The 16087-nt window shown below is 36.6% G+C and overlaps 2 protein-coding genes across 2 annotated transcripts; both read right to left on the reverse strand.

Annotated features, from left to right (window-relative positions):
* Nucleotides 1-786: 786 nt before the first annotated feature.
* On the reverse strand, nt 787-3524 carry LOC140141906 (uncharacterized). The gene is made up of 3 exons (XM_072163782.1): nt 3357-3524; nt 2245-2418; nt 787-1678 (listed from the first exon to the last, which is right to left on the reverse strand). The coding sequence occupies exons 1-3, from the start codon at nt 3487-3489 to the stop codon at nt 984-986; spliced, it is 1002 nt and encodes a 333-aa protein (XP_072019883.1). The 5' UTR covers nt 3490-3524; the 3' UTR covers nt 787-983.
* On the reverse strand, nt 3492-12422 carry LOC140142191 (uncharacterized). The gene is made up of 9 exons (XM_072164158.1): nt 12231-12422; nt 11220-11337; nt 10311-10415; nt 9746-9801; nt 7480-8011; nt 6454-6606; nt 5045-5112; nt 4029-4187; nt 3492-3514 (listed from the first exon to the last, which is right to left on the reverse strand). Exons 3-9 carry the CDS (start codon nt 10394-10396, stop codon nt 3492-3494), a joined length of 1077 nt encoding a protein of 358 aa, XP_072020259.1. The 5' UTR covers nt 10397-10415; nt 11220-11337; nt 12231-12422.
* Nucleotides 12423-16087: the final 3665 nt, after the last annotated feature.

Raw genomic sequence — 16087 nt, forward strand, 5'->3', positions numbered from 1 at the left:
GTTGAAAAGGCAAAACTGATGTTCATGATAGCAACTATTTCATCAATAGCATTTTGAGTCATTTTTATCCATAAAACGGCTACGACACAGGATAGGATAGATAATTACTTTGACATCAATATGGTCCATATGATGAAGATTTTGATTCTTAGATCTGTTATCAACATGATATCACCACATCTGTGATATCACGCTGTTCAGTGGTCAAGGACCCCGGGTCAAAGACACTGAAATGACATACTTTTCTTCTGCTGACCATATGATGCTGTATATTAACTATTATTGTTACATTTTAGGCCTATACCTAAAACTTTTAAAGTCATATTAATTCAAACATAACTTTGGTAATACTCACTCGTTTTCATTCGTTGAAACGGCAAAACATACTTACTTTTCCTAACAAATCGAATTAAAATATTAAAAAAAAATGTAACCACAAAAAGTAAAAAAAAAAAATCATTCCAATACCACACAAATATAATCTCTTGAGTAAACTGACCCCAAACCTGAAACAGGTACCAGCCCCGAATGGGCTGGCGAAAAGGGTCATTGATATACTAAATAACCAAAAATGCTACCAATAGTAAACTAAAAAAGTTAACCTTTTCAGAGTCTGAATAGAGCAGCGACATCGTTTGCGACGCCATCACAGTGTCATCATTGAGCGGAGTGATTACTCTCCTCCGGTCGCAAGCTACATCGCTGCTCTATTCAGACTCTGAAAAGGTAACTTTTAAAGCTTATGTCAACATGACATAGTCCAATATCATTCTACATGCTGTTACCAATAGTGTTTGCAGCATATCTCTGTATGGTAATTTGTACTAAATCTTCCTCCCGGCTCCATATTTGTTAATTTTGCTGTTATATATAATCGGTACACCTTCAGCAGTGAATCATCCCAAATTCCCTCATAAAATCTAAACCTTGCACTCTTCTTAATTAGTTCAAAACCATGGAGTTTTTTTGTTGGTGTTTTTAGGCTATTGAGCATCCGGTGGTATACTGTACTCCCTAATTTCCTCCTGACCTGTCTTGACATTCTCATCATCATCACCGGGTGGTTCCAAAATAAAATACTCCCGATCTTCAAAACCATTTGCCGCATCAGCAGCGCCATCACTATCCTCATCACCAGAATTTGGTGGCTCTAGTGTAAAATACTCTCTATCATCAATACCATTTGCTGCATCTGAAGGGCCATCATTGTCCTCATCACCAGAATTTGGTGGCTCTAGCGTGAAATACTCTCTATCATCAAAACCGTTTGCTGCTTCTAAAGTGGCATTATTGTCTTCATCACCAGAGTTTGGTGGCTCCAGTGTAAAATACTCTCTATCATCTAAGTTCTGTTCTTCATTGCCTATCTCCTTGTTATCTTTAGTAAATGCTGGTAGGCCAGTATATTTCTCAGGATCTGCGTAGTCTCCACTTCCCATGTCTTCAGGGTTAGGTTTTTTCAAGTCTTGATAGAGTTCTTGTTCAGGCTTTTTCAGAGATTGGTACCCTTCTTGTTCTGGCTTATGCAAGGATTGGTACTGTCCTTTGGGCTTGTCCAAGGATTGGTAGTGTTCTTGTTCAGGTTTTTTTATGGACTGGTAGTGAGATGGTGGAGTTGATGTGTTATCTTTGGGGAGGATTACTGTGCTGATTGCATCATAGCCAGGATTCTCCATATCTGAAAAGGACAAAGGCATAGCAGAGAAAATTAGAAACTAGGCTAACTTGTGTGTACCCAGCAAATGATTTTCGCACCGTCGGCAAGGACACAAATTGCCCCAATTTTCTATCCATAGCTGACGTATGTGGCAGTATAGGGAGTCCATGGTTTTAATTCTGTGGCCAGCATGCATTTCCAATACCAAGTTTGGTACAAGCCACTACCAACTTCTCTCAATATAGGCACAAAAATGCAAGTTCCAACTTCCTCATTGCATGTAGGGGTATAGTTACAATGTTGTTTATTATTGTAAAACATGTGTAGAATATTGAAAGTGTGGTGAAAAGGGTATGATCTCTACAAATCCCCTGGACTATTATAGTTTATAAAAATCCATATGCCCCCTATGGAAGACATGACCTGAATCTTCCAAACAGGGAGTGTAAATTTCAAATGGGGTTACCTGAATGGGTGACTGTATTTGAAATCTACAACACCTGTTTTGGAGATTAAGGTCATGTATCTTTAGGGGGTATATGGATTTCAACTGGAATAGCCCCCCCCCCCCCATTTTGTCTGCTCACCATGACTTGCTTTTTGGCCTGTTGGTTTATCACTATACTTCGCCGGATCCATGTATACACCACTTCCCATATCATCTGACGAAGGCTCTCTTTTGTCCACAGATTCATACTCTACTTCTTCAGATCCAGGGATGGTTATTGTGCCAATATCCTCATAACCTGGGTTTACTACAGCTGGATAGGGAGATTGTAATAAATGTATGAAAAGCATGAGAAAATAATTGATTGCGTCAAATTAAGGTGTGCATGAAGATTGTTGCTTGTACCTGCATGGAAATCTAATATTGTACCCATGTTTAGTTTCCTTTAAAAGTACAATCTGTGTGTTTCCACTGGGCACGCCATATTTCTTACTGGGTAACACCCGCCAACCGATTAACCGTTTGATGGCCAACCCAGTGACTGCCTTTTGAGGAGAGCGAGAGAAATTGTTCTCTACTGCTCTCCCTAAATCTGATCTAGGAGAGTGATTTTTAGCTCTCCTTAGTTGACCATTCTCTCTTTACATTCTATTGTAAATGCTCTAAACAACTCTCCTTGAAGGCTTCAGAAGAGCTATTGAATGCTCTCCTGCAAATTCAAGAAGACAGTCCCTGCCAACCAACCACGTTTCCACTGTTGCTCTACCAGGTAAACGATCATGTTATTTGGTGTAGGGCGGAAGTGTCACCTTGCAAGGTTGACTTAAATTCTGGTAAACCCGTTAACCGTAACACCGAATGGGTTTCCATGGAGGAAAATACCCAGTATTACACCACATGATCTACCTCCAGATGTGGATCACGTTTGCCGTTTGTCCACACCGCATCATTCCGAACCGATCTGTTTCCACTGAGCACATTAACCAGTTACACTCTAAACTAAACCACATTACCCGCTAACCTTTTCCCAGGAAACATGCAGAATGAATTTTGATGATCCAGTTTTAGGCATTTTTAGATCAAACGTAAAATGTTCTAGTAAACCATGCAAATTTCAAACATGAAAACAATCTTGGAACGATAAAATCTGAAGGTAGCGTGCACAAACTTTATTCTTGTGCAAGTGAGGTGGTTGAATTTGAAACCAATGACAGCGTGCACTATAATTGTCTTCCTTCTTTGTATGCTTACCATTATTCGCTTTCTGACCTGTTGGTTCATCTGTGCATTTCTCAGGATCCATGTATACACCACTTCCCATATCTTTTGATGAAGGTTTTCTTTTGTCCACAACTGCGTACTCTACTTCATTAGGACCAGGCATGGTTATTTGACCAATTCCATCATAACTGGGATTTTCAAGAGCTGTTTAATTTAAATTGAAAAGATATAATTAAAAAAGAAACGTTATGACAACCTTTTGAATTGAACAAACTTGGATAACATAAATTGTTTTTGGCAGCTCTAGCAGTTTGCTGTTGTTGAGTTTCCACTGTACTCAGGGTCGGATTTAACTTTTTTGGGCCCTGACCCAGCCAAAATTTGGAGGCCCAAATCTCGCTGTGCGGAAGGCATGTGCACTCAAGTCGCCCATTACTGATTTCCGTATTTAAGGTTGACAGTGGCGCTACGGCGAAGCATTAAAATTTTGAGGGGGACAGCCATATTTTGTTCCGATTTTAATAGGACAGTTTCGCGTGAAGTGCGCAAAAAAATTTCAGACTATACACGCAAAATTTCACAAAGCTACCCTATTTGGCCCAAAACATGGGTTAAAAAAGAAGATGTGCAAAACAAAATGGGGGCCCCCAAATTGGCCCGAGCCCATCTGGGACAATGGTAAATCTGGCCCTCTGTACTTACTTTGTGCATTAGGTTTATTTTCATCATTATTCCCAGACTCTGCATAGATCCCATCACCTGCATGTCCGTTAGATTGTTGCTGTGGTGAGACATCTGCATATTCAGATTCGCCGGATGCAGCAGGGAGATCTTTGTCACTGGCATTATAACCATGATTTACTGAAACATTATGTAGCAATTAGAAATCATTAGCTCTATGGATGTGGGAAGCTGTAATGGACACATACCCACAACCTAAGACCCTGTTTATACTATGAGGACATTGCAATTTGATTTAACTTTTTTATTACGATTACTTTTCATGTTTTTTGCTTTGCTTTCTCCAAGACAACTTGCTATCTTGAGCATTTAGGGCATCATCATCATCATCATCATCATCATCATCATCATCATCATCATCATCATCATCATCATCATCATAAACGTTTCTCGTCAGCTGTTTGACATAGCACCATCAATAAAGTTTCTCCAAGTACCCGGTAGTCGACAGAGGATTATCACAAATTAATTGGACAATAGCAACATTGTACTATCTGCTTTGAGGTCATTGAGTGATATTGGAGGGGTTTGTTTTGGGCCAAGGTAAATTTCTGAGGGAGTGCTCCCATGGAAAAATATCGCAGAGGCCTAACACAAACCCTGACAGTTTAACACAATGACCGTAAAACACAATGATCGTAAAACAGATGGTGCAAAGTTATTATTTAGAATAACTGTGTGCTATCTGTTTCGGTTATTGCGGGAAATCAAACCGGTTTATTTTGGGCTTAGGTAAATTTTAGAGGAAGCAGGAAAATACAGAGGCTCAAACCTGACGATTTCACGCAACGACTACTAAACAGATGGTGCAAAATTATTCTTGCAAAATTAATGTTAATTATTATGCTTGATCCAATTTATTACATTACCAGGGTATGATAGAAAGAGTTATTGATATCTAACTGGGCCCAAACTGTAGGGCCAAATTCAATGTGGTGCCTTATATTGCATTTATTAGATATTGATAATAAACTCACAATTCATGATTGTGTTTTGTCCAGCATATTTATTTTGATCAATCTCTGCATACTGCTCAGATGAAACTCTGTCAAACAAAAGAAAAACAATTTCACTGGGCAGAGCAAAAATGCAATAAGCCCACTGTGTGCTTACATTGGCATGCTTACAAGAAGCACCCAGGAGACTAATTGCATGCTTACAGGTGCCTGTATTGTGTATTGTTCAGAATATACGGTAACCTTGTGCAAGCATGCTGAACTGTTTGTGCAAGAATTGTTTGCACAAGCTTGCATTATTACTAAATATATATAAGTATACATAGGCTATAGCAACAAACTTGCAAAAATGCTTGCTTTTTCAGATTTTATACAGACATAATGTTACATTGAGATGATTTGAGTTGATCAGTGGGCATGTCTGACCATTTTCCCCAGTTGTCAGTCATCTCATAACTTTCATGTGATATATGCACAAGAATACAATAAGCTTGTCTAGTTGAGTTGAGTTGAGTTTCCTGAATTGAGTTATCTTGACAAGATAGATGTCAATGGTCTCCTGTGGTATGTGCACAAAAATACAGCAGGCTTGCCTGATCATGTAAAAGACATGTCAATTTACTTTAGTTGAGTGGAAGTTGAGATGAAATGAGTTGATTTTTTTCCACACAAGATCCACTGTTGAGGCATTTACATGTAATTGCATCATGGACAACAACCAAGTACCTGGAAGAGAAACTACAAACAGCCCAAAGAGCAATGGAAAGGAAGATGCTACATGTTACCTTAAGAGATAAAATTAAGAACACTGAAATAAGATGTCCAACTCTAGTCAAAGACATTATGGTGAAACTCAAAGAAGCGAAATGGAGATGGGCAGGTCACCTTGCACGAAGGGAAGATAACAGATGGACTAAATGACTTACAGAATGGCAACCAAGAACAGGAGGAAAAGATCAAGAAGAAGACAGAAGAGGAGGTGGCGTGATGACATTACTGCCTATACATGGAACCTACATGGACATGAAATGCAAGGACAGACAAAACTGGCAGAATTATGAAGAGGGCTACATCCAACAATCATGACAATGGTTGAACACTTTTGAAAAGCACCCTAAACAAGGATTTAACTCTTGGCTAAAACAATACCCTAAACAGGTGTTTTCACACCCTAAACAGGGATTTCATTCCTTGGATTAAATTTCATACCCTAAATTTCATTTCCACGTATTAGCAATTGCAATTTTGCTGCCCTTTTTTCTAATATTTCATGTTTTTGACACCCTAAACGTGTTACGTGCGTATCGTGCTTACCCATGAAAAAACTACCCTTTTTACGCGTTTTCATTATCGCGGATGGTGTACAGGCCACAATGGGAGTGACCCCACGGAACACAGCCTGGTGAGGTGAGGCATTAATTGATAATTACCTGTTTATGGATTGTTCATCTTGTTCAGCCCTACTAGTTATCTTGTGAAGGATTCCACGCTTGTGACAATAAAACAACAAAACCACTACAGCAGCAAGTATGATACATATTGCAATACCGATGCCTACACCAACTCCAGCACTGCCTGATTGCCTGGGTTTTATAAAGAATACAATATAATATTACAATATCTTTTTCATGGCCATGTTCACAGAAACATCTTTCCTTTTGGTTGCTAAGCTTTCAAGTTTTATACATGAAAAATGCAGCTTATGATTAAATGACCCACTTCAAATTACTTTACTGGGATGATTGTGCATGAGATTTTAATTTGCATCACATTTGGGTTAATTTTATCCAAGAAGGCAACTCCTTTCAATTGGACATCATTTTCAATACTCTCAAAAACTGTATATACTTTTGGTATCACTGGCAGTGTTGCCAACTTGGTACAGATGATACATTATGAGCACAGGTGTACTCTGCTCAGTGGCGGTATCAGGAATTTTTTCAGGGGCATAGGGCAGCGGGCATGGAAAATTGGGGGGAATCAACAAATTTTGCACAAAATTACTGCAAAAAGTGACAAATTTTGTAATTTTGGTTAAAAGTGGGGAGGAAGGCAAGAATAATATGGGGGGGTAGGATGCCTCTACAGGGGAAAATTCAAAATTGAAAGGGTACACAAATATTGAATGTACACCTTCAGCAAAATGCTTAAAGAAATCCTGGTTATAGGTTCATGGGAGTTAGGTTATGCTTCAATGTTATCTCATAAGAAGTCTACCTGGTCAGATTAATCTGAGAATCAAATGGCATCCAAGTCTGAGACATACAAAGGTAGATAAGAATCCTGACTTGACATATTAAAGTCAGTCCTCCAACATCACTATTTGATTTATTTTTTCTCTATTTTTTGAAAATGGTTTAAAACGTGGCAAAATCTTATTTGGTCAAATTACTGCAAATGATAATTCAAATTACTGGTTAATAAATCTATTTAGGAAATATGTTTGGGCTACTTACTCATCAGATGCACCTGGCACAACAGTGCTTGATGAATCATTTTCTGTCTGTATGGAACTAGATGAAGTGATGGTTGCTCCTGGATCAGGTTGTGAGGGATTGGATTGAACATCAGTCCTTGCATGGGCCGATATTGTAGTTTTGACCACCTCTGCATCTGTAGACGGGGTAGTGATGTCATTTTGTTGTTCTGAAGTGGTTTTAATAGCTGTGGATGTTGTAGATGAAGTGGTTGTTTCACCATTTTGTTCAGCAGTGGTGGTTTCATTAGAAGTCGTTGAAGTAATAGGTGACATGGTTGTTTCAACAGGTTCACATTCACAAGACACAAAACAACATCTCCATTGGCAGCCATCATGACAATTTCCCCCAGCATTCCTAGGAAAGGCTGTACATGATAATATACCATTTATATTTCCATGGCAGCAGGACCATGAATTGCAGTTGTCAGGAAAGTTCCTAGGGTTACATTCTTCAATATCTGCAATAATATCACACTGTGGTCCGGTGAAGCCATTTTCAACAAATTCCACTGTAAAAAAGAAGAAAAACAATGATAGTTTAGTCCTAAATATTATATCAGCTGCAGTGCAAAGCAATCAGAAATAGTTTAGGAGAGTGACAAGACACAAGAGCAGCATAATATTTTTATTTGTTTATATGTTCAACACCATCTTAAACTAAACATATATTCATAATTGCTCTAAAATATGATTGTGGGTAACAAAACTATAAAATTCTTATATTTTGGGATGCCTTGCATTCATTTACTATCAAAAAAGGGTATCTTTGAAATATCGATATATTAGTGAAAAAAAGGGTGTTGTTGAGGGGCCAAAAATGGCAAAATTGCTAAAGAAAAGTGTGTTTTTCATGTGAAAACTTTTCAAAGTTTGCACCTAAAAATATACGGGAGGGCCCATGCCAGGCCTGTATATGCAATGGTATGTGTGTGTGTGTGTGTGTGTGTTCCAATTTGCTAGCGTAGCGAGTACAAATTAGGTGGAAAAAAGTCATAGATTGTCGTGAAACTTTGCTTGATGTGATCACAATTAAGTGCCCACAATTTAAAGACATATCAAGGTCATAATGTGGTCAATTGAGCATTTCCATGAAACGTGGTGGATGTGATCACAATTAAGCGCCAAACATATTCAAGGTCATGTCAAGGTCATCTGAGGTCTGCTGTTGGATTGTTGGACGGTAATGAAATTTGGTGGGCATCTTTCAGCGGGGAAAATTTTCAAGGTTATCTGAGGTCAACTGAATATTGATGGTTGTATGCAACCGACTACATTTTCATTGATTTTTAGGCCAATTCATGACCGCATTACCGTCTCGGTATATTCTTCAATCTCCCATATGAATTTGGTGACATTTGGATCAAAACTGACAGAGCCTTTGATTAACTCACATACAGTCACATACAACATTTCCCTATTTATAGTAAGATTCTGATTTAAATATATTTAGCACACATTTGAAGAGTAAATTTGTATTTGTATTTCTTAGTATATCCTTGGTGGTATTTACCAATAAATACCCATATGTCCTATCCGGTTAATTAATTTACACAAAAAACAAACCAGCATATCAGGTACTTATCAATGCTAAATTATGATACTTGATCTTCAGCTGTGGCATTGTCTTTTTTAAAGACATTTCTTGTTTAATGCTTTTTTGGAAAGGTCAGCTTTCCACAAAATCCCCCCTGAAAAAAAGTCTACTTTTAAAAATCGGCACCACAAAAGAAAATTGTGCGTACGGGCCTGGCCATAGCACAATGTTAGGTTCATCATGTTGCATTAATGTAAGTAAATTGGGTAAAACAAAACCAAAGGTTTACTTTCAATTAGTATCACATTATTTGATTTGTTTTGTATAGAACCAACGCAGTGTAAGTTTTATCCATAGTAGTGGTGTGCGAAGTTAGATGAAAGTAGACAAAAGTGAGAAGAAAAAAATATGTTTATTTATGTATTTTTTTTTATATTTAATTTAATTTAATTTTTTTAAATTTTATTTAATTTAATTTAATTTAATTTAATTTAATTTAATTTAATTTAATTTAATTTAATTTAATTTAATTTAATTTAATTTCATTTCATTTCATTTTTTGTTTTATTTTATTTTATTTTATTTTATTTGTTTTGTTTTGTTTTGTTTTGTTTTGTTTTGTTTTGTTTTGTTTTGTTTTACTTTATTTTGTTTTATTTTATTTTATGTCATTTTTATTTTTTTGTTTCATTCATTCTGCATATTTTACCTTCAAGACCTCTGGAGGGGTTGTCACAGGCGCCAGTACCAACACACCCACATGAACTGCAAATAATATAAGTCAATTCAATACAAAAATCATCAAATAATTTTCATTAATTTGATAGGTCGTTGCATTCCATTTGTGAATGTAGACTCCCAGAAATAAATAAATAAATAAATAAATAAATGAATGAATGAATGAATGAATGAATGAATGAATGAATGAATGAATGAATGAATGAATGAATGAAGGATGGAAGGAAGGAAGGAAGGAAGGAAGGTAGGAAGGAAGGAAGGAAGGAAGGAATGTATGTTGGGTTATTTATAAAAAGAACCTAATACATGCAAACATTTTGTGGCAGCTTTTAGATATGTTATGGAAACATTTTATAACCCTAATATATAACTTGACATTAAAATGTTTTCTGGGATTAAGACTGCAAATCTTTATCACCAATCAACATTAACACATCACAGCAGATACTGTAGAAACAAAGGAGAACAAAACCACAATGGATGTTTTATTCATAAAATTACAATATTCTAATGTATTTTTACACACATAAACATACCAGTCAAGAAGAAGATTTTCTGCATAAGTATTCTTCACCATCAACAGTATCATCATCTGCAGTGAATACTTCAGGAACCTAGCCATGTCTATGATTGAAACTAGCCTAAAAACAAAACAAATATTAGAACACAAGCTAATACAATCATCATGATTAATGTGCTTGTTTTTAGGTTGTCTAATTTTTATCTCATCTGAAGTGTGAAATGTATCTGCCCATCTGTGTTACTGATCATTCCCAACCTTGTTGACAAATTATCTGTTAGGCTATGGTTTCCATATGTGTTGCCAAAAAGCCAAATGAAACAAGCAGAGGTGCAAGCAATTTTTGGTAGGTCAAAGAGGCAATTATTTTAATAACATGCTCTAAAACAGCTTAGGAAAACAGTACAGAAACATTCAAATATGCACAATATTCTGCTCGCTAGGCTTGCATTATATATAGCTAGACCATTTAAGGTTTGCAAATTAGGAACCAACAAATTTGGCATGTGCCAAGGGGGGGGGGAATCTATTGCAGGCCGAGAGGGTGGGGCTCGCAATTTTTAGAAGGCTAAGACTGATAGGAGGCAAGTGTTTTTGGCATGCCATTTAAAAATTAATACCCTTTGGGCTCATAATTATTGCAAACATATCTCTGCACTGAGTATAATAACTAAATAGTTACACTAAATTACATTACAAGATTCTTATTGCGGCTGCCCGCACAGGTACACTGACTGGTGCACACGAAGTACCCACTTAGTACCAATGCTGCTACTGCACAGGACCCACCAGCAGTGGTACTGCACCGGTACTACACTGGTACTGCACGGTACTTGGCAACAGTACTTGGCGACAGTGTATCTGTGCAGGCAGCCCCAATAGAAATATTGTAGTGTATCAGCAATCTAAAGAAACCAACACTTACCTGTGGGTACATCTGAAGTAGGCCTACTGTCAATAATCATAAAGTAAGTTTTTCCACTACCAGCTGCCAACATTGTCACTTTGTCCTTGTTTGTTTGTTTTTTTGTTCAAACCACTGTCTATTTTTCAAAATAGATAAAGCGCAAAAAGGAAATTGTACCCATGCCAATACCTTGTATTCAATACTACAGCGGTCAACACAATACACAGTGCATATTATACTTTGTCAAAAGGCATAGTTCCGAATTCTAAAAACTTCTGCATTGCAAAATACAAATAGGTCTACACTTGAAATTTACTATATACGATACAGGATGAGGTTGAAGCGTGACTAGTAGGCCAACCTTTTCACACATCCTCTACTTTAAAGGTGGGTAACATGATTGACAGCCTCATCAACCACTTTACCCCATCAAAATGCCGACTTTGGTATCAGGTAAAAGCTCATATTTTTCTCATTAACATATTGAAATTAGGCCTTCCAAATCGGTATATTTCTGAAGAAATTATTAAAAAATTGTTTAATTAGTCTCAATTGTGGTATACCACATCTGAGACTAATTCAACAGTTTTTTGATGATATCTTTGGAGATATACTAATTTGGAACTCCTAATTTCAATATGTTTAGGAAAAAAAAGGATCTTTCATTTATTATAGAATCATGATGGATATCAGTAGTAAAAACACTTTAGATTACCAGTATCAAGCTGTATAAATGTCAATAATTCCGCAAGGAATTAGTCACATTTACAAGGAACATTTACGTGTTCTTACACAAATGCTTGAAAGGGACATTTTATGTTATACTTAAGTTTTGAAGAATTTGATTTTCAAAATATATTGGGTCACCTTCCTTTAAAAGCTTTTAATGAAAGTCAAGAAAAACATAAGCAGTGAAAATTAAAATCTCTGCAACTAGCACTGTTAGCAATTTTAATCACTAATAGTAATTTAAGAATATAGGCCTATTAATGCTAAAATTGTAAGCAATCTAAACACACCAACACTTACCTAGCTATGAGTGAATCGTCTTCATGAAAAGTCTCTTCAAACCAACAGCATTGTTACATTGTCATGCTCCTTGCAATTTCTTTTTTTGTTTCAAAACCATGATGTACTAACTTTGAAATTAAACCAGCAAGACAATGATGTTATTGCAATATTTTACCCATTTCTAAATGCCACTTCCTTGTTAATCTAATGCTACAGCAGGCGCGGATTCAGGGGGGGGGGGCCCGGCGGAGAGAAGAGAAAGAGGAGAAAAGGAGAAAAAAAGAAGAAAAAAGGGAAAAGGAGAAGGGAAAAGGTTAAATTGCACATATGGCCCATGCCTAAATCGCAGTCGGGTCAGTCTATATAGGTATGTGATTATTTTGCTTGAAGGCGGGTCCTCTGCCTAAAAGCATGTGAAAATACGGCGGCCCACCGATATGTAGGGCCCGTCACATTTTGTCACCAAATTCAGTAGGCCTATTAAGACGGACTCCGAGCCGACTTCAATTCAACACCATGCATGCTTTAATTGCGAATCTCAAGTCTTAGGCCTATAAAGTGTCAGTGTTACATTTAAAATTTTACAAACCTTTCAAAAAAACGCATAATGATAGTGTAAAATGGTCCACCAAATGGCTTCAATTAGGTCTTCATTTTGCAAAAGTTTCTCACTTCTGAGGGGGGCATATCCCCCCTCAGACACCCCTCTGTGTGCGCAATTTTATGTTTACATCTAAAGCAATATAGGGTAATTTATTTATAAAGGTTAAAACTTGTCCACGAATGGCTTCAATTGGGCCTTCATTTACAAATTTTTCGCCTTTTGAAACATAAAATTTTACACAATAAATAGTGCAAAATAGTCCACCAAATGGCTTCAATAGGCCTTCATTTTACAAATTTTTCTCACTTCTGAGGGGAACATCCCCTCAGACACCCCCTCAAAGTCTTGCAACTTTATTGGTACATAATTATAAACCAATAATTCACACAATAAAAGTCAAAACTTGTCCACACTAATGGCTTCAATTGGGCTGTTTTTCTCAAATTTTAGGCTTTTTCAAACCAAAATTTTACACAATAATAGTGACAAAATGGTCCACCAAATGGCTTCAAATGGGTCTACATTTTCCAAAAGTTTCTAACTTCTGAGGGGGGCACATCCCCCTCAGGCACTCCCATGGCATAAGCGCTGCCCGGATAAGCTCATGCCATTACTTACATTTTTTTCAAAATTGGGCCCCCCCTCTGACTGCTCTGGATCCGCCACTGTGCTACAGTCAATATACAGCACACTGTATACAAAGGTACAGGAATTGTCCAAACTCTTTCAGGGTCAAACTTTCAAGTTCAATAAGTTTCCTATAAAATACATGCATTTTTATGGGCACACAAAAACCGGTTTTAAGTTCTATTATATTTGCAGTGACTAATATAAAGCGTGCATAATCGCCCTACCTTCAAACGTGTTCAAAGCAAAGTTAAACCAGGGCACGTTTATTACCCTACATGGTTGGATGAGCTTGTATGTAAATATCCTTGTTGGTTGAATTCCAATGTATGCTCAGAATTTTTTCAGACAATAGAAATATAAATTATTTTTTATTTTGTTTGTGGCAAATTTAGGGTGCACAACACTTTAAAAAGTTCTCATTGGCTATTATACTTGTATCAAACCCTCAGAATAAATCATCATTGTTTAGGCTACTGGTGGTGTAACTTGCCTGGTTAGAACAGTTTTATTAATAGTTTGTCTCAAAGCCCCCTCATGCATTAGTAAAATTGCCCGCTGGATGGAGTAAATTTTATTTTTCCTCTGTTTTTTTTTTCAAATATCCCGGCAAATACACCACACAAATATCTCACGTCTGACATTGTCAGACATGAAAATATCAAATTCATCATCTTGACCGCAGTGAAACCTCCTTGAGAGATGAAAGGTGATCTTATCTTGTCAAAACAAAAAACTCATCCCACAGATATAAAAAAAAAAAAATTAAAAAAAAAAACCCTATGAAAACCTGCATTCTGCATTAGGTTTACAACTTAGGAAGGACTTTGAGACAAACTATCAAATTAAGATGGCATATAACCAGTTAACCAGTCAACAAATGTTAACACCTTTTCAAATAAAATTTAGTAATTCTATGAAATATTTTAAATATTTGACAATTTCATGAAACATAAAAAGAAGAAAAAGTTTAGTTGCATTCATGCTGATTTATTACAAAACTTGAGTACAAAAATAATACATAAATAACACTTTGTGTTATTTTTTGGCAAGGTATGGCTACATGATACCCAGCTGAGTACATATTGAAAGATAACATATATACTGAACATTTTGTATAAAACTTAGTCTATTACAAAATTACACAAAAACAAGTATTTTAACAATAAAATGCATTGTATGCATATTTGAATAAATAAATAAAGCAGATTTAGAATTGTAAAAACATGAAAACAAAGAACAATAATTATTATTTCATTATTTTTCGTATAATATGCTTTAAAATACATTTAACAATACATTATACAAAATCTGAATATTTTATATTCTTGGTACTTGGTACCATGTACAAATTGAAACTTAAACTTATTTGTTTTCTTACTGTATAGTGTCCATTTGGCTCTTGCATTGTCATTGAACTTAGTTCAAGTAAGTTACAAAAAAGTTACAAAGGCTTAAATGCAAAATACAAAATTTATACAAGTAATTTCAAACATACGCTGCATATGTACAGTCTTGCAAATGTTTGCTGTTTGTCTTTATCTTTTTGTCTTTCTCTGTCATACATCCACACCCAGGCAATCCCTCATACACTCACACCCCCACCCCCACCCCCACACACACCCCCACCCCACTCCCCCTACTTATAAAAACTGTGCAACCATGAACCTTTTTTTCACCAATACCCTATTAACCATAAACCGAGGACACCCGCCAAACTCATACACTAGACCTTTTACATTCTAAAGGGCAGTTCCCCTACCCTAACAAATGTGAACATTGGTTTAAAGTAACAGCAAATCACATTCTGCTTAGCATTTCCGACAACCATTGAGGTAGTAAAAAGGTCCATGTTTGCAAGTTTTTATAAATGTATCCCTACCCCACCCACTTAGCCCTACTTGTGTGAACCGAGGACATCAGTACCCCTTGATTTTACAATGGTTTGACACTTCATAAGAGACTGAGGATAGGTATTACACCCCAACAGAGGCCTTTTTTAAATGCACTTATATGTATATTTATGTTTGTAACCCTCTATTGAGCAGGGTCTAAAAAGCATGGAGATCGACCTCTGTTATTGTGTGTCCGCAGTTACTGAGCTAATATGTCCTCATTACCAGGTGAAAACAGACATACAAACACAACTCACACATGCAACCCTGTTTGTGTTTGCCAGCAATCGTGGACATTGTGTATTGCTATCAAAACAAGGACATCTGAATCAACATTTAATTCACAAACCAAAGACGCAATGTTGTGCGTGTATAGCTGCGTATTTAGGCCTATAAACCAGAGTCGCTATTTTTAATGCACAATAGCGAACTTATCTCTCAAATGCATTTGGCATGCAATTGGGACATACTGCAGACCTCCTCAAACCGAGGACGGTGCTCGTCTGCAGGTAAGTCCACAATTTAAAGTGAAAAATATTGTGTGTGTCCTTTGAATAATAATTTTTCACTATGAACCATCAACAACTGTACCGTTAGTTATTGATTATTCCCCAATTCTGACCCATCTATTGTTAACCCGGCCATCCGTTATTTGTTTAACAATGAACTTGATTAAAAATCGATACAGCATCTCCTCGCTATATCTACAGTGCATAGGCGTACACGCATCGTGGCATTTTAATATTGAG

Source organism: Amphiura filiformis, chromosome 20, assembly GCF_039555335.1.
Source record: "Amphiura filiformis chromosome 20, Afil_fr2py, whole genome shotgun sequence".
Taxonomy (NCBI): domain Eukaryota; kingdom Metazoa; phylum Echinodermata; class Ophiuroidea; order Amphilepidida; family Amphiuridae; genus Amphiura; species Amphiura filiformis.